The sequence below is a fragment of the Talpa europaea genome (genome assembly GCF_964194135.1).
Source record: "Talpa europaea genome assembly, chromosome: 6".
Lineage (NCBI taxonomy): Eukaryota > Metazoa > Chordata > Mammalia > Eulipotyphla > Talpidae > Talpa > Talpa europaea.
This window is the reverse complement of record NC_140072.1, coordinates 121,593,624-121,612,451: the sequence shown is the minus strand read 5'-3', so window position 1 is coordinate 121,612,451 and position 18,828 is coordinate 121,593,624. Positions and strand designations below refer to the sequence as shown.

The window sequence follows — 18,828 nt, the reverse complement described above, 5'->3', positions numbered from 1 at the left end:
CAATCCGAGCGCCGCTTTCGCGCAAGCTTACCGGGCGGCCGGGGCTGTGTGCTGGTGCTGGTCTCCTCCTGGTGGGCGGGGCTCTCTCTTTAATGGCGCCTGGAGCTCACCTCCGCGGCGGATCCTGCAGGGTTCGCCTCAGCTCCCGTTCACGGGGTGTGGTGGCTGAAATAGTTCCTTTCCACTCACAGTCCCGCTTGCTGCATCCGTTTTTCTTGTTGGGCGTTTTGGTTTGTTGTTTCCCTGGTCTCTGCCGGTCGGAGAGTGCCGCCTCTGTGGGCGGGGGAGGGGAGCAGGGTTCTGCGCTTCCCTCCCTTCTCGTCCTCTTTTATGGCAACTTTCTTCTTCGGGCAGTTTGCTGGAGTCGTCCGTTTATCTTCCGTGTCCCAGTTCTCACTGGGACCTGCCGCTTTTCCTCCCTATTAACTTTTTTTAATGGGAGATCTTACTCGCAGCGTCTCCTCGCCGCCATGTTGCTGAAACTTATTTTCTTAAAAAGAAATTATTATTCAATTTTATCAAAGAAAATGAGGATAAATATTTAGTCACATTTCCAAACTAAATTAATGGGAAAGTACCAAGTTGAGACAGAAATACACATTTCAGAATCACACACATACGCATGTACATCTTTGTATATGCATGTGCATATCACCTATTTATTATTTTTATATTTATATTTATTAATATAAATATATAATGTGATCTCATATCCAGCAGCTGATTTACATGACACACATATGCATGTACATCTTTGTATATGCACGTGCATCTACACCTATTTATTAATAAATATAAATATAAATATAAAATTAATAAATAGGTGTAGATGCACGTGCATATACAAAGATATATATGTCATGTAAATCAGCTGCTGGATATGAGATCACATTCTAGGCTTTGTGGTAGCTATTAGAAGGAGAAAGGCTTTGGACATAGCAAATTTTTCTGAGAAAATGATACCTCACTGTGATTTAGATATGAACTTCGGCTTAAAATAATTAGGAACTGAATACATGATGTACTTTTAAAATAAGACCATGTACCATTTCAAAGAAATTAATAGAGACGATTGTTCAAGAAGAACCAGAATAATAGAGGTAACTTTAAGAGGAAGCAGGGATATAGCTAGTTAGCCTAATGTAGGGATATAAATAACATGGGAAGCGATACCAAATTTTCTGAAGAGTAGCATGTAAGCTAAGTGACTTAACATGCCAACATCAGTTTAACTCAGAGAATGCTCCTGAAGATATAAAACAATTGAGCATGTGACTGGATGGCATCAAAGTTAAAAATAAATTGATCTGGAGGTAAAATCTTATTTCTCAATGCCACCCTCAAAGTGACATTATGGGTTTTCAAACATGATCACAAAATTTGAATTTGTGTTTACTATAATATTCTGAAATCTTGAGCCATCATTTTCTTAGAAATAGTTCCAAATCACCTAATATTTTGTGTAATTATCTTTCTTAAACTGCATTCAGAAAAAAAAAAAATCAATAGAACCTGGAGGAATGCTGAGAATATTACTGAGAAGTGGTTTCTGTGGGTGCATTAGTTATCATTTGGTTCTTTCAATGTCACATGCAGAATTATCTCAAACAATACCATTGTAGGGTCAACATCTAAGATTAAGTGTGTGATGGGGAAATATTGCACTGCTAATTGTCCTGAGTATTGTAATTCCCAACTCTGAGAATCTGCTGAGGTAACAATTCATTTAAGGAGTTCCAAGTAAAAAGGGTGGTTTGGATCCCCTTACGTTTCAATGAAGAGAATAGAAAAATTAATTCTCAGACTATGTGTTCAGACTTTAACAATTAACAATTGTTTAATAAGCAATTGTTGAATAGTGAACTGAATATTTATACCAGGGCTTCATAGTTTATAGGTGTCTTATAGTTTTCTGTAAAAATTGGTACTTAATCAAATCTATAGTGCTTTTTTTAAAAATAATTACCTTTTATTTCCTTTGTTTCTATAACTGTTAGGGGGGAAAGGATGTCCTAAAGCTAATTCCATACAGGCTTTGTGGACTCCGCCCCCACTCCAAACCAAAGCCAAAAGACATTGGGAGAGACAAATGCCATCACCACCAAAGGGAAGGTTGCTGGAACCTGAGGGTGGGTTTAAGCAGCCAGGTTTGGTATAAAACCAGACAGGTGGGCTTTGGGGAATTCCCTTTTTGGCTCTCCACCAGCTCACAGCGTTGGGCCAGCTCTGAGAGTGCCTTTGGGTTTCCAGTTCAGCGGATCGGGTAGGACACATTAAAGACTTTATTTCCCTATTTTCTCCCTGAGTTGTACATTTCCTCAATTCCCTTTCCCTTGTAAATAAACCCTTTATTAACCTTTTGTGTGTGCCTGTAGTGGAGTATTACTAAATCCCTTTTAAGCTCGCGGGTGAGGACCCACAGCCAGGGAACCCGTTTTTATATCGGGGCTGCTTCGTAACAGTTTGGTGCCCAACATGATTTCCAAGCTACACCCGTGGTTGACCAGCCAAAAGTAATTTTCCTTGTGTTGGTCTTTAAAATAATAATCAGTTTATTAATTGATTAACATTCTAATACTCAACTTGTCGAAGCTTTTATGTACTTATTTTTTGAAGATTGATTTATTTATGCATACAAGAGCTGGGGTACAGGCCAGAGATAAGGAGGGGTGAGAGGATTCACCAGAGACAGAGTTGGGAGCAGAACAGGCAGACTGACTGAAACACACTGCTGAGGGGAGCAGTGGGCGAGACAGGAGAGGTCGCTGTGCCATGTGGGTAGCTCCCCGGCCAGCCAGGGATCAAACTCATGCTGCAGTGGCTGCGGATTCCTTCATAGTGTGGTTCTTAACCCCTTGTGCCACCAGGGAGGCCCAAGTTTTATATAATTTTAAATGCTGTTCAATAACCTGAAGGGTTTACCTCACTGGGTCTTTAGATTTTCATGATTTTTTTTTTTTTTTACTTTTATGATCTCGACAGCAATTTCACAATCCACTTTCTCTTAGATAAACAGCAATGCATCCCTATCACTAGCATCATATTACATTTATTGTTTGTTAGCCAGGTGCAGGGTACTGCACTAACTGTTATGGGATGTGCACAGTGTAGTTTAGAAACTCATTTTCTAGAGAAAAAATAATTTCATAAATATATGCAAGACAATACAGGGTAAAATATGTCAAGTGCACATAATGCATAGAATACATGAAATCTAAAGTCAATCTAAATAATTCATTGATTTTATCACTTTTCCAAGTCCTTAGTTTGTAAATTAATCCTGCCTCTAAACTTTCTAGCGATTGTGATCTATCCTATTTAACATATCACCAATTCACATGCTAGCTTATTTACTATTAAAATGTACACCATAGAGTGTGCTCAGTACTCTGCTAGGTGACAAATATAAAAAGATTATTTGATCTCTTTTCTGAAGAATGTTACACTCTAGGGAGGAATCAATTTCTCAAACAAATTAAAAATACACAATACAGTTGTTGCTCTATAGTATACACTAAAGTGAAAAGGAGCAAAATGAATAGATGTCTTGGCTTGAAAAGTATTCACAAAAATGATTTTAAGTTAAAATAATATCTTAAAAACTAAAGAGAAATGAAGGCAAACAAGTTAATCAGGAAACAATTAAAAATTGAAATGAATTGCTTATGCAAATGGGTCACCATTGACTTCATTTTGAAAGGTAGTCAACTGAGTAGAAAATATTTTAAAGGATAATAAACAGCTTTGGCGGGGATTTAGGAAAATGGTAAATCTAATCTACTGCTGGTAGAGTATAATTTGGGGGAAAATTTTGAGTAGCAAATTAGTCAATTTGTATCAAAAGTCTTAATATTTCTCCAAACTTTGACCTGGCAACTCTACTTCTAGGAATATATTAGGAGATAACAATATTTTTAGTGATTTATGTACACAGCTATTGTTTGGAGCATTATTTATGGGAGCAAAAATATCCAACAATGTGAAATTACTTCAATTAATTAGTTTATTTCATACAAAGATATTCCACCTCTAATGTAACATAGTAGCAGAGGCTTAATAACATTTTTTTTTTTTGCAATTAATGTTAGGTGCCAAAGTATATTAAAATGTAAATATTAGTAGTAATTTCTGGGTGTTGGAATTCTGTGGGATTTTGATTTATTGGCTGTTGTTTCAGCATTTTCCAAAACCTATACAAATATTATGTATTTCTTTATCTTAAAAATATGATATGCACTTTATAGGAAACAGAAAACACAACTCTGTCTTTGAGTGTTTATCTGCAAGGTCTTATAGGACACAAAAAAATAGAATAAGTTTTTGACAGTATAATTAAGCATTAATTAATATTCATTGTACAAAAAGATGCCTCCTTTGCTTTGTTGAATATCAAAGTATGGCATAGTGTAGGGTGGGATGGTATGGTATTGTATGGTATGGTATATGCATAAGAGTAATATCCTTTCCAGGCAAAACTTTGGTTGCCGAATTTATGTTAAATAAATAAATACATTTGGAATTCCTCACATAGGAATTTTTGAACTTTTAATCAGTGTCTTCCCCACTAAGTCCAGTTAGACAAATGAGACATTATGAATTTAATTTCTATTCCAAAATAATCAAATCTATCTCTGAAAGCAGTGCTGTATAAATTTAAAATAATATGCAAAAGAGAAAAATGATACTTCAAGACATAAGTAAAGATGCTAAAATATTTTGGTGTTTTCTACTTAGTATGCTTTTATATAGTGATAAACCAGCTACATATTTAAAAGCAATTTACAAGAATTTTTTAAAATGTTTTTATTTTTTTGCCTTAAGAAGCCACGTGATATGATAACTACCATGTTTTCCCTACCCCCACTCTATTGCAATCTACAAAAAGAAGATAGGGAGAAAGAGGGAACAATCTTAACATATATTAGTTTATAAGTATAATTGATTTATGTTCCAGCTCTCAGTTAACATTTATCACAAAAGAGTTTCAGCAGCCCCTTTATCTGTGAAACATATAAAAGTTTAGGAGTACATTAAAATTTATCAGAACTCATAAACTTTACAGTGGTTACTACATTTATTGTGCAATTTGTTTTTAAAATACATTAACAAAGCAGTCCACACCCAAATGTGAAATGTCTAAGAACACGACACTTGACCTTTTTCACAATTATTATTTTTAAGGTTTTTAAATTATTTTTAACTGAGGTAATATTTGGATTCCTCCATCAGGTATCATTACCATATTGTACTCACCACTAAATCACCCATTTCACAATTATTTTTAAAAAGGTTTCTGATTTAGATAGAGCAAAACACACACACACACACACACACACAAGCATTGAAGGCACTGAAAAATCCACAAACTTGGAGGAAGTTATTGGATAAGGAAACTGACCCAGGGAGAGTTTAACTAAGGGAAAAGTATTGCATATTTAGTACAAAGAGTGACTTAGAAATGAGAGTAAAAGTTTTGCTCAGTAAGTGTGTAGCATTTTTGCCTTCACCAAAGTCAACTGATATTATTTAATCTTGGTAAATTATTAAGTATTCTTGAGTTTCAGTTTCTACATCTGTAAAATAGATTAATATAAAATTCATTATGTACCAATCAATGGTCAGCAGTTTCCTCAGAAGTTTAAAGTAGTATGGATGAGGGGACTAAAGATAGACTTCCTAGATGTAATTTCCTATTTGTTATATAAATATTATTTTATAATTAAAAACCCAAACCAAATTAATTAATTAATTAAGCAAAGCATCAAAAAAAAAAAAAGCCAAGCACCATCCACTGGACACACTCTTGTTCCCACCCCCAATCCAATCTTCCCCTCTATAACCTCACTTCTATTTTCACAATACACTGATTATGTTATTTTGCCTTGTCCTTTCATCTACTTTGTTTCCTTATAGTCCACATGTAAGTGAGACCATCTGATAAAACAAAATAAATATTTTGAAGAGGATTAAACAGTAAAAGAGAAAATTAATGTTTGCTATAAGTCTCCCGTTTCATCTTAAAATGTAGTACAGGAGGGAAAACATCTGAAAAGTTGATACCATTTGTGAAAAAAAATGGATTATTAACTGATAATTCCTTTCTTATCTGAATGATTTTGTGATGTATACATTTTAACTTTTGTCACTTGAAAAATGAACCTGTTTGAGAAACAATAAGAAAATATGAACATTTAATGACACAATTGAAATCCTTCTGGCCTCAGCCTAGAAATAAAACTACAGCCCTGAGCAAATATTATCAATTCTCATCATCATCTGGAGTGTCCTTTATCTTTGGCTCCTGAGATCATCTGTTATGAGAGGCAAAGGAATTGAAGTAGTTCACTTGAGCTCAAATAGATATAGTTGGATCCTTTTATGAAGAGTTCATGCCTAAGAAATATTCCCCTAAGGCATCAGAAATGTTTATATTACATACACCTTACCATATATTTTTATTTCCCACCGAGAGAAATTTACAGTTATGGTTAACTAGTTAACACTTGGAAGGATGGGTGTGCATTTCTGCACTGCTTTATTTTTCTGAAACATCTATTATGAAAATAATTATTTAAGAAGAATTTTGTTAGCTCATTAATGAGGGTGCATCTTCAATAGAATGGTATGTGCCTCTATTCCTTGCTTGTAATTCTGCAGTGATATACATGAAGGTGATATAAGCTTAATATTTTCATCTGAGATTTGGTTGCTCACTTAGAGATTGCCACACTTTTTCTTAGAGTGCAAAGATAATAAACTATTTGAGGAGGGTAGAATTTGAAAATAAAATTAGGAATGTAAATAGGAGAATTGGTGTGATTGGTGCTTTGAGAAGAAAGGAAAAATCAGGTTAGAGAAAAATACAGTTTAATGGGCTGGTGTGGGGAATGAACTGTGAATATCAACTGCTTGTTACCTCAGCTCTGTTCTTCAAAAGCCAACTTAAATATGTTCTTTGGGTCTTCCATATGACATATTTATTCAGCAAATTGAATAAACAAGTGACCAATTAAGTTGAAAAGTGTGATTTTAGATGACTGTCATCAATGTACTTCTCCCTAAAGAGTCAGCATTTTTCTGCCTTTTCTTCAGTCTTGTCTTTCCCTATCAGTCAGTAACACTGCATGAAGCTGCCCTCTTTTCTGAATTTCCTGGGGTCAATAAGTTTTCTGCCTTGAGTCCTGCAATAAGGAAACAGAAATATCCTTTCTTTCAGTTTAACCCCTCCTCCACATCTACCATTCTCCAATGGGTAGCATTTTTTTTAGTGAAATGGTTTCAAATTGATTAAGCTCTTTTCCTTCCCTCTACATGTGGTAATGGGGTAAATTAAATAAGAATAGAACTGCTTTAGAAGTGTAATAGGTTGTCTGAAAAAGACCTCCTCTCTTTCTACACTTGCCTAAAGTTCACCTAATCCAGTTCTTTTCCTGAAATATTTCACTTTCCAGACTTCCCAAAATGCACACGATTTTGAATACTTGATCTTTATTTAGATTAGCACTGTCCAGCCTGTGGAAGGTCTATTGAAAAGGGAAATGATAGAAGCATATTGTCTTTACTTTTTCTGAAAAAAAAAAAAAAAAAAAAAACCACCAAACACTTTTTTGTGTGTCTTGTATATTCCAATCCTAAAATGATACACATTTTTAATGTATTTATGGAAAAGTTGTGAACTCTGATATTAAACATCAGCAAAACAGCCTTCAGAGAAATAGCATTCTCACATTCTTTCTTCTTGCAGGTATTTTAGAAACTGATTTTTATAGCCCCCAAAGTTTGAAGAAAAGATCTGTTTCCTCTCTGGGTACAGCCAGTTCGCTGTGCTCCAGAGGAAGCAGTGACCCTTTTCTGCATAAGCTGTGGAGGAATTGCCAGATACCTGCTGATAAGGTTTCACACCAAGACTTTGAGACGGGAGATTTCTATCTTTCCCATTCAAAATGCAACTGGTTATTTACTTGTATGCATTTTGAACTTCGCTGAACTGATGCGGAAACTGTGTGTGTGTGTGTGTGTGTGTGTGTACATACGCGTGCACGCGCGCGCTCGCGTGCGCGCCTGTCTGACAGTGAGTTTTTAAGAGCACTCACGAGTCATATCGGGATTTTCCCCAGCCCCCTCGAACCTTCTCTGGTTCTCAGAGAAAGCTTTCGGGTCTGGAATCAAAGACGTCAACGTGCATTCTGTTTTCACCCTGCAGACTTAAATAACATTCAAGAAATATCACCAGAGAAACCTAACTCTCGGTGACCAAATTGACAAAGCTTCTATACCGTTTTAAAAAGAAAAGTATGTGCCTAAATTATATACCCTGCAACAATAAGATCATACCCAATCATGTTATTGTTTAAAATATATGACATGCATATATGTTCCAAATAGCCACTAAAAAAAAAAAAAAAAGGTTTCGGTGACATCAAAAGACATCAAATAGCATTATAACACTGTACCGCAGACAGGAAAGAAAAGCATTTAAAACACCGATGAAAATGGCGTGCAATATAATTACCTCAAATTGCTGTTCGCTTGACACCCTGACACTAATTTTATTCAAGCCATTGGGAAATAAGTGTTTTAAAAGCACTCCTTTCTAAACGCTGAAGGTAGGGGGGCAGTGAGGTCGTCAAGGAAAGGAAAGGGTAAAGTTTCCACCACGCAAAAAGAATTAAATAATCCATTTAAAATAAGCTCTTTGTGGCTCGACAATCTTTAATACCCACATTTTAACGCTTGCCCTGTATGTGGATTGATTTTTTTTTTCCTTCAGCATTCCCTCACCAGATGGATTTTTGCTACTGCAGATCAGCAGAGGGTGTCAGATCTTTCAGAGTGCACCAGGCTGGAACGAGCAGAGCTTCTTAGCAACTCTCTTCTCTCCCCCCCCCCCATTCTCGCGCTCTCTCCCTCCCTCAGAAAACTCGCCCCCCACCCTCCGCCCCCTCCACGTAATTCCGAAAGAGCAGAAGAAAGAGAAGGAGAACAAGAAAAGAAGAGCTTTTAAGCGAGAGCCGGAGCCCAGAAAAAAAGGCTGAAGAGGACCGAAGGGGAGGAAAGAAAAAGGATGGACAGCTACAAAACGCAGCGATTGCGGAAATTTTCCAGCGCCATTGGCATGGCAGCGTGAGTGTTTCGGTCCGGCTTGATTTCAGCACCGGGGGTACTGGACAGCACCTCGGGGGGACTTCTGGGCGACCCGCAGCCTCAGCGAGAACTCCATCAGTCGCCTCCACAAGAGAAGCCGCGGAAACCCCTGCTTTGTATCAGAGAGGCAAGGTCAGTCCGACGCACAGCCATGCACAGGCAGTGCGCCTGTACTACGCTGCAAACCCCCTGCTTGTTTCTCTAACATGCACTTGCTTCTAATCACTAGCATTGTTCCCTTCCTCATTAGTGAGGACCACTAGACGAAATTCTGTAAGGGTGTGTTTTTAATTTGTGTGTATAGATTTAACTTCTTTTTGGTTATTTTTTAAAGGGTTGAGAGGGAGTGGGTGCTTTTTTTTTTTTCCTACTTTTTTTTTTTTTTTTGCTTGCCTTGCACTACGTGCCTGGATAGTTTGTGGATATAATTATTGACTGGCGCCTGGGTTGTTGCAGTGCGGGGGGGTTAGGGAGGAAGGAATCCACCCCCACCCCCCCAAACCCTTTTCTTCTCCTTTCTTGGGTTCGGACATTGGAGCACTAAATGAACTTGAATTGTGTCTGTGGCGAGCAGGATGGTCGCTGTTACTTTGTGATGAGAACGGGGATGAATTGCTCGCTTTAAAAATGCTGCTTTGGATTCTGTTGCTGGAGACGTCTCTTTGTTTTGCCGCTGGAAACGTTACAGGGGACGTTTGCAAAGAGAAGATCTGTTCCTGCAATGAGATAGAAGGGGACCTACACGTAGACTGTGAAAAAAAGGGCTTTACAAGTCTGCAGCGTTTCACAGCCCCGACTTCCCAGTTCTACCATCTATTTCTGCATGGCAATTCCCTCACTCGACTTTTCCCTAATGAGTTTGCTAACTTTTATAATGCTGTCAGTTTGCACATGGAAAACAATGGCTTGCATGAAATCGTTCCTGGAGCTTTTCTGGGGCTGCAGCTGGTGAAAAGGCTGCACATCAACAACAACAAGATAAAGTCTTTTCGAAAGCAGACTTTTCTGGGGCTGGACGATCTGGAATACCTCCAGGCTGATTTTAATTTATTACGGGATATAGACCCAGGAGCCTTCCAGGACTTGAACAAGCTGGAGGTTCTCATTTTAAATGACAACCTGATTAGCACCCTACCTGCCAACGTGTTCCAGTATGTGCCCATCACCCACCTCGACCTCCGGGGAAACAGGCTGAAAACGCTGCCCTATGAGGAGGTCTTAGAGCAAATTCCTGGCATTGCTGAAATCCTGCTAGAGGATAACCCGTGGGACTGCACCTGTGATCTGCTCTCCCTGAAAGAGTGGCTTGAAAACATTCCCAAAAATGCCCTGATCGGCCGAGTGGTCTGTGAAGCCCCCACCAGACTGCAGGGGAAAGACCTCAATGAAACCAGGGAGCAGGACTTGTGTCCTTTGAAAAACAGAGTTGATTCTAGCCTCCCAGCGCCCCCTGCCCAAGAAGAGACCTTCGCTCCTGGCCCCCTGCCAACTCCTTTCAAGACAAATGGGCAAGAGGATCATGCCACCCCAGGGTCTGCTCCAAATGGAGGTACAAAAATCCCAGGCAATTGGCAGATCAAAATCAGACCCACGGCAGCGATAGCCACAGGCAGCGCCAGAAACAAACCCCCAGCCAACGGTTTGCCCTGCCCTGGGGGCTGCAGCTGCGACCACATCCCAGGGTCAGGTTTAAAGATGAACTGCAACAACCGGAACGTGAGCAGCCTGGCTGATTTAAAGCCCAAGCTCTCCAACGTGCAGGAGCTTTTCCTGCGAGATAACAAGATTCATAGCATCCGAAAATCACACTTTGTGGATTACAAGAATCTCATTCTTTTGGATCTGGGCAACAATAATATCGCCACCGTAGAGAACAACACTTTTAAGAACCTTTTGGAACTCAGGTGGCTGTACATGGATAGCAACTACCTGGACACGCTGTCCCGGGAGAAATTCATGGGGCTGCAAAACCTCGAGTACCTGAATGTGGAGTATAACGCGATCCAGCTCATTCTTCCTGGCACGTTCAATGCTATGCCCAAACTGAGGATCCTCATTCTTAACAACAACTTGCTGAGGTCCCTACCGGTGGATGTGTTCGCTGGGGTCTCGCTCTCTAAGCTCAGCTTGCACAACAATTACTTCATGTACCTCCCGGTGGCAGGGGTGCTAGACCAATTAACGTCCATCATCCAAATAGACTTGCACGGAAACCCTTGGGAGTGCTCCTGCACCATTGTGCCTTTTAAGCAATGGGCAGAGCGCCTGGGTTCCGAAGTGCTGATGAGCGACCTCAAGTGTGAGACGCCGGTGAACTTCTTTAGGAAGGATTTCATGCTCCTCTCTAATGACGAGATCTGCCCCCAGCTGTACGCGAGGATCTCGCCCACGTTAACTTCTCACAGTAAAAACAGCACTGGGTTGGCGGAGACTGGGACGCACTCCAACTCCTACCTAGACACCAGCAGGGTGTCCATCTCAGTGTTGGTCCCGGGACTGCTGCTGGTGTTCGTCACCTCCGCCTTCACGGTGGTGGGCATGCTTGTGTTTATCCTGAGGAATCGAAAGCGCTCGAAGCGAAGGGACGCCAACTCCTCGGCGTCCGAAATTAATTCCCTGCAGACAGTCTGTGACTCTTCCTACTGGCACAATGGGCCTTACAACGCAGATGGGGCGCACAGAGTGTATGACTGTGGCTCCCACTCACTCTCAGACTAAGACCCCAAGCTGGGTAAAACAGGGGCGCCATAAGGCGATGACCCCCCACTTCCCACCCCCGCCGGCCTCCCAGGGGTGGAGGAGCTGAAACGTAAGTCCCGCGCACCCCAAGGCTTGATGGAACTAAGTAAATGCATCACTATGAACTCGCTCCACTGAGAGGGTCTGACCCCTTAGCTCCCTTCTGGAAACAAAGAGCAGACTGTGCGCTGCCAGCTCGCTCTTTGCTGAGAGCTCCTTTGACACAGCCCAGCAGGGGCCCTGCTCCAAGAACTGACAGTGCCCTTGCTCTCAGCTGCAGGGCTGGTGGGGATGGCTGCCAAGATCCTATACATATATACATATGCCTACATCTATATAGAGAGATAGCTATCTATTTTTCCCCTGTGGATTAATTAACCCCGCGAGGAAGGGGGGCGTGATGGCTCCCTGTTGGCTGCGCAGGGATGGGCAGTTGCACGAAGGCATGAATGTATTGTAAATAAATAACTTTGACTTCAGACAAAAAATAAAAAAATAAAAAGTGCTGCATGGTTCGCATGGATTCCACGCACTCCAGGGACGCTGCCCTCCCCGGCGACTGGAGAAGACGTCAAGTTCACAGCACCCACCCTCTTACCTGATAAGTCCCATCGTATCAAACTTTCTATAAACAAAATCCAGTATAATCAGAAAGTGCCATTTCGCCATTATTTGTGATCGGTAGGCAGTTCAGAGCGTACGTTTACTGTGAAAAAAATGTAAAGATTTTATTTAAGCTATTTGCATGACTAATCATCGGTCCATTTTATGAGTTAAAATGTATTTTGTTGAGCGAAGTTTTTATGGGTTGTTTTGGGTTCTTTTGTTTTGATGGTGATGTTTTATTTTATTTTAAGGGGGAATATTTTTCTATACATATCCAATAATGCCTTCCATCTGAATGTAAAATAAGTACCCATGATTTCTATTATAGTATCAGTGTAATTATTAAAAAAAAATTTGAGGCAGTTAAGCATGACCAATTAATGTCACTCTAGTGCTTAGGCTGCGATCCTATGGTAGCAATTCTGTGCTGGTGTAAATCTTACTTATAAAGTAGGAAAAAAAGAACCGAGGAAGCACGTGAAACTTACTAATTCTATTCGAGGATTTTATAATGGCATATTTTTTCAGTATTAAAGTGAAAATGTTTTCAACTCTGGGTCCTTACATTTTTCCAGCCTTTTATTTGCAACTAGTAAATTGGATTTGCGGTGGAAGGGACCTGGAAGGCGGATGGTTGGGGGTGGATCCCTTCTCGAGCTACATTAAGGCTCTTTCTCTAATCGCCTTACTTAGCTTTTACCCTTTACGTAGCTCCTCTCTCCTACCAGCCCCTCCCAATTTAGGAGCTTTCCCTTGACGTTCAAGTACTGTCTTTCCCCCAACATCCCATCACCCCCTCCTTTCCTTCCTAATGCGGCAGTGAATCTCTCTATTAATACTGGAACCCCCTCGCTGCTGCTACTGCTGCTGCTGCACACTCTGCAGATATATTAAGGATTTTAGTAGAGATTTGATTTAATTGACTGCCTAGATCGGTCTCATTAAACAGAGTGGAGATTTCATTGGTCAGCACTCTTCGATGAAAGACAACCCTAATGACTGGCATTTGAGATGCTGCTGGCATTTTGAATTCAACATCTGCTGAAAACGGTAAAACTAATTAGTGGCCACCCACCCTCCCCGCCCCAGCAACTGCATATTGAAATTTGTTGAAGTACTCATCTTTATGGAAATCAATCATTATCTTAAAGAAGTGTTTCTCTCCCTTCATCCGGATGTCTGGTTGTAGCCCAGTAATTAACAAGAAAAGCGTTGTACTGTTTGAATTTTATGAGTCAACCTAACTCTGGCCCCAGTCATACTCCTCTGGGATTTCTAAGCAATCTATTTTATCAGCAGTTAGGGAACAAAAAAAAAGCAAGCAAACTAGGCAAATTGATGAGGTCTGCATTCCACCACATATCCACCTTTGAGAAGTGTGTTAAAAGACTGCAGACCATAAATTTAAGGGGAAAAAAAAAATAGAGGATTGTAAATCATATAATGAAAGTCCCCAGAGCAGTTGCAAGAAGATTTGCCTTCTAGAATTCATATTCTTAAAAAAGTAATTTCCCAGAACACCAGTGTTCTGGAGTATGTATTATTTATTTTAACGCTTTTTAAATAAAAACTTTATTATAAACCATGACTATTCCTAAGGCCATTCATCATTTTCTCTTTTGATTCTTTTGTTTGTGGGCTGTATTTCCTAGTGGAAAACTTGAAACCTTCAATCCTCTGACAAATATTATGGGTTGTTATTTATTTATAAATTTTTCATAAATAATTTAACTCTTTTTTATGGAAGTACAACTGGGTTCCTGGTAAATAGTCAACAGATTTATTTGTGATGGAAAAGGGGGAGGGAAATTGTCATATATTCAATAATACTATGACCTTAAGAAGGAAAAGTATGGATGGCAGATGTCTATGTATCTGGTGGAAAGTGGCACCTAATAAATCTAGTGAATAATAGTAATTTTTAAAATTGGTCCATGATTAGTCTAAGAGGGAACTAGAACTTACAGGAAAAGTATGCAGGAGCACGAACAATTTTTTATATTAATTGGAAAGCAACTGTAGTATAGGAGCTAAGGTCAAAGAGACTATGCTTATTTGTAAAATATTAGCTTCAGTTGTTTTTGAGTGGTCATTGTATGCCAGGCATGTGCTAAACAATTTACATAAGTATTTAATTTAACCCCCACAGCTATACAATAATTTAATATGATATTGCTAGTCCCATTGTACTGATGAGAAAATTAAAACTTTAGGAGAGAAAGTGATAACTCAGATCATATCTGATAAATATGGAGGGAGATTTAAGCCCAATTACCATTATATTCAAAAAACACAACTGTTTGAATGGATTAAACATATTTACATGATAACTTCTTAAAGAAGAAGACTATCCATTTTTGAAATATAAAATAACCAAAAGAGGACCCAGGTTGTATCTTCTTAACTGAGGTGTTGGTGGCCCTTAATATTTCCAGTAAAATAAATAAAGGAAAATTGTCATATATTTGGAAAAGATAACTTTAGTGTGTTCTCCAAAAGTATATAAGAAGACAAAATTTAAGAAAAAGTATGATGTGCTATATGAATTTATGAATACAGAAATTCAAATCAAACTATAAATTGATTCTAAATATTAGGATCATGAAATATTTTAATACATAATAATATATATTAAAAACCCATGTAGAATAACTATCCAATAATTTCACTGAAAAATAACATTATTTATAAGACATTGATTTTGATAAAGTGTCACAATTATGTAAATATAATATATGCCTATTATTAAATATACACATATATATTAGTTTGGCCTAAAGCTAATATATATTAGTTTTGCCTTAAATTTTAGTTTTCAGTCTCACCGTGAAACTTTCATTTAGAAATATTAAGCTTCTTTTTTTTGTTTTTTCTTTACAAAAAGTATGCATACTAAGAAGTTTCCATGTAGGTTAGTTGGGATATCTTGTTTTGGGGTGAAATCACCCTTTCATCAAAGTAAGAGAGTTTAGTTATGTGAGATGAAAAAGTAGAAAAGAAGAAGCTATCTTGTTTAGTTCCAATGCTTTAAATGAACTAGTAGCTTCTGTGTTTGCTGCTGCAACTAAGAGTATCCTAGAGTTTAAGTTGTTGCCATAGAAAATTGTTGTTTAACCATTTTTACATGTTCACCCAAGAGGACACTAGAATAGCTGAATTAACTTTGACACAACAGGAGTATTTTTCTTGATAATATTTATATCAGATATAATAAGAATTGTGAGGCCTTTTAATAAGTATTAAAATTATACTGATGATTTTAAGGACAGTTTGTTAATTTAGCTTTTTCCAGTTTATTAATAAATGTTATTTGATGTGTACACAGAAATGGTGAATTTGGAAGGGTGAGCAGGGATGTGTGTTCTTTCACTTTGTTGGCAGAATATTAAGTAGTGTGATTTCTAATTCAGTTCTTTTGCTAGATAATTTAGAAGAAATGTTATTTTTTTAATTTGTATGCTTATTTGAAGAAAAATGGAGATATAAAATGTGCTAAAGTTATAATTTTAGCATGTATACAACTTTTGGTTTATCTCTTATTTCAGTGTATTCGAAATGGAACATATTTTTTTTAATTTTTAAAAGATGAACTCTGTATGAAGTCAACAGATATAGTAAATGCATACGCAATATTTTTAACTTCTATGATTTGCTTCAATGTGACCCTGAACCATAAAAAAATAAGGACAAATTAAATAAGTTTTATATAATCCCTTGGCATTTTCTTTCATCTCTAAGGTCACCAAAAATTATGTTATAAAATGCAATATGCAGGTCTTGCAAAACTTTCTTCTTCATATTGAAACAAATTCACTAAATGATTTCACGAAAGCATATATTACAAACAGAGCATTCCTGACACCTGAACCATGATTAACTCTGTTGTGACTGATCAGAAATTGTCTGAATTTCAAAAAAAATGAATAGTTAAGATAATAATTCACTAAGTGCTTTAAACTATAACTTTATAATGAAGTGGACTACCAAAGCAGACCACTTTTTGCAGCCAGTATGACTCTTCAGCCTCAATAGACTGGCAATTTCAGTTTTTTGGCATGGACCTCAATTATTACACTTCCATTTATTTGCTAAATAGATACTACATTGCATACTTAAAATATAATTCTATTTCTTGCTTGAACTTTGCACACAACTTACCTAATAGTTTGAGGAATTTTGAATGAGTTAGGCATTAACATTTCAATGGACAAATTTAACTGAGCACTTATTACACCAGAAATATTGTGGCTCTCTAGGATAAAGAAATTAAGGCAGTTTCTACTTCAAGGATTGGATGATGGGCAAAGATGCCATATATACAAATGTTATAATTATAGAAGACTAATAAACCATAGACACTTTCAACAGATGCCACTAGAAATTTTGTATTTCTTTATTTTAAATAATTTAGGTTTCTGGACATTTGGAAAATTGCAGTCATCACATCAGGTTTTTTTTAAGTTATTATGCAAATATTTGAAAATATTAAGATAACGTTTGAAAATAAAAGAGGGACTTTAATTACTTTATTAGTTCTATTTTCATTTCTTCTATAAAGTGGGAACAATGTCTGGAATTTTGTAACATCAGTAAGAGTTTTATGCTAATTCTGAACAGAAATTACTAAATGATTTTTTTTATCTTAGCAAATGAATAACAGCTATTTATTCAGTTTCAGTTATTTGAAAAATCAAATATTCATTTAGGAAATTGAATAAAACATTTCCTGGTATAAGAGTTTCAGATGTAGTTGTTGTTACTTAGCTTTGATCTGTGTTGTTTATATATAAAATATACTACAGAAAATTTACTATATTATATATATATTTATGATTTTACTGTAAATCCACTCATCCCTTAGACCTAATATCCAATTACTTAGTAGAATGGTACTAATGCATAAGCTCTGAAGTTTAACAAGCAGAAAGTAGTAAGCAATGTCTTGCATTTACCCACTTCTTTGCCTTATTCACTTTGCCTGTAACTGTATTTCTTTTCTTGGCAGAAGAATACAGGAAAGAAACATATTCAGCAGTAGTATATCAATAGAAAAAGTCAATATAGAATGAAAAATGAGAAGTGCCTCAAATATAGATGATAAATGGCTAATCCAAATTGCTATCACAGAAGCAGTCTTAGTCCCCCAAGATAGAGGGACAAATAGAAAAGGTCCACTCTTACCCTAAGTATAATGGCTAATAACAGACTGTAATATTTATTATACAGTTTTCAATGTAAAGCAATATCTTTTTTAATTTTCCAATCTGCATAAGATATGAAAAACTAATGTTCATTTTAATGATAGTAATATAATTTGATTATTACAAGTACACACAGAAATTTTGCCAATTCCATGAAATAATGGGATTAAAATGGTGAACAAATTTAAAACAGTGTCATTGTTTATACTCAAAAAGTAGAAAGCACAAGTTACATTTCAATTTTTTTTTTTTTTTTTTTTTTTTTGGTGGGACCCTCACCAGTGGCCAGGGATCGAACTGGCGCTGCAGAGGCTGTGGGCCGCCTTGCAGCCCAGCGCTCAAATGCTGCGCCACCAGGGGAGGCCCCAAATAATTTTGTATAATTACTTTATATATATAGAATCATAAGTAATCCCATGACTAAATTATTTTATCAAAAATATTTTGTTATGTAATATATGACATGGGATATATCTGAAAATATATGAAATAATAATTATTTTCTAATTTGTGCTCAGATAATATGTGGAGCTAGTCTAATTCATTTGTAAGTCTAGTTAATTTTAATAAGTTGGGCATTTAGCACTTGTTTTTATTTTAGTAGACTATGCAGCAAATAATTAAGACAGCCTATCAACACTGATTTGGAAATGTTTATGTTGTGAACTTTTCAAGGTTTCTAAATAGTGGATCTACAATGATTTAACTCATTTTCAAATGACCATCAAAAGAATGGATTCACTAAAGAAAAGTATTCAATGCTACTAATCCCTATTTCCTATATGACTAAATGTTTTCTGGTGTCTCAATATATGTTTTAATGAGAAAGTTTAAGCTGTTATTTTATTTTGATCAGAATGCGTTACCTAAGTGTATTTTCAGTAAAGCTTTTGTTGGGGTGACATTCATATTTTTCCCCCAAATGGGCAGGTCTCTAAAATCTGATTTCATGATACATATGGTATTTGGTATAATTAGACATAAGGACATAACGAGTGTATTCCAGTAGGGCATAACATATTATTGTGTAATATTATGAGGAATAAGATATGAAGTCAAGAAAGTGACAGCTGTAAAAAAGCAATTTCCCCAAAATGAACTACATGGGGATGTCATATAATAATTTAAAATTTATAGT

The 18,828-nt window shown here is 37.2% G+C and overlaps 1 protein-coding gene across 1 annotated transcript; it reads left to right on the top strand.

Annotated features, from left to right (window-relative positions):
* Positions 1–9,771: 9,771 nt before the first annotated feature.
* On the top strand, positions 9,772–11,862 carry SLITRK1 (SLIT and NTRK like family member 1; the record flags this gene model as incomplete). Its single annotated transcript, XM_084235961.1, has 1 exon — positions 9,772–11,862. One exon carries the CDS (start codon positions 9,772–9,774, stop codon positions 11,860–11,862), a length of 2,091 nt encoding a protein of 696 aa, XP_084092087.1.
* Positions 11,863–18,828: the final 6,966 nt, after the last annotated feature.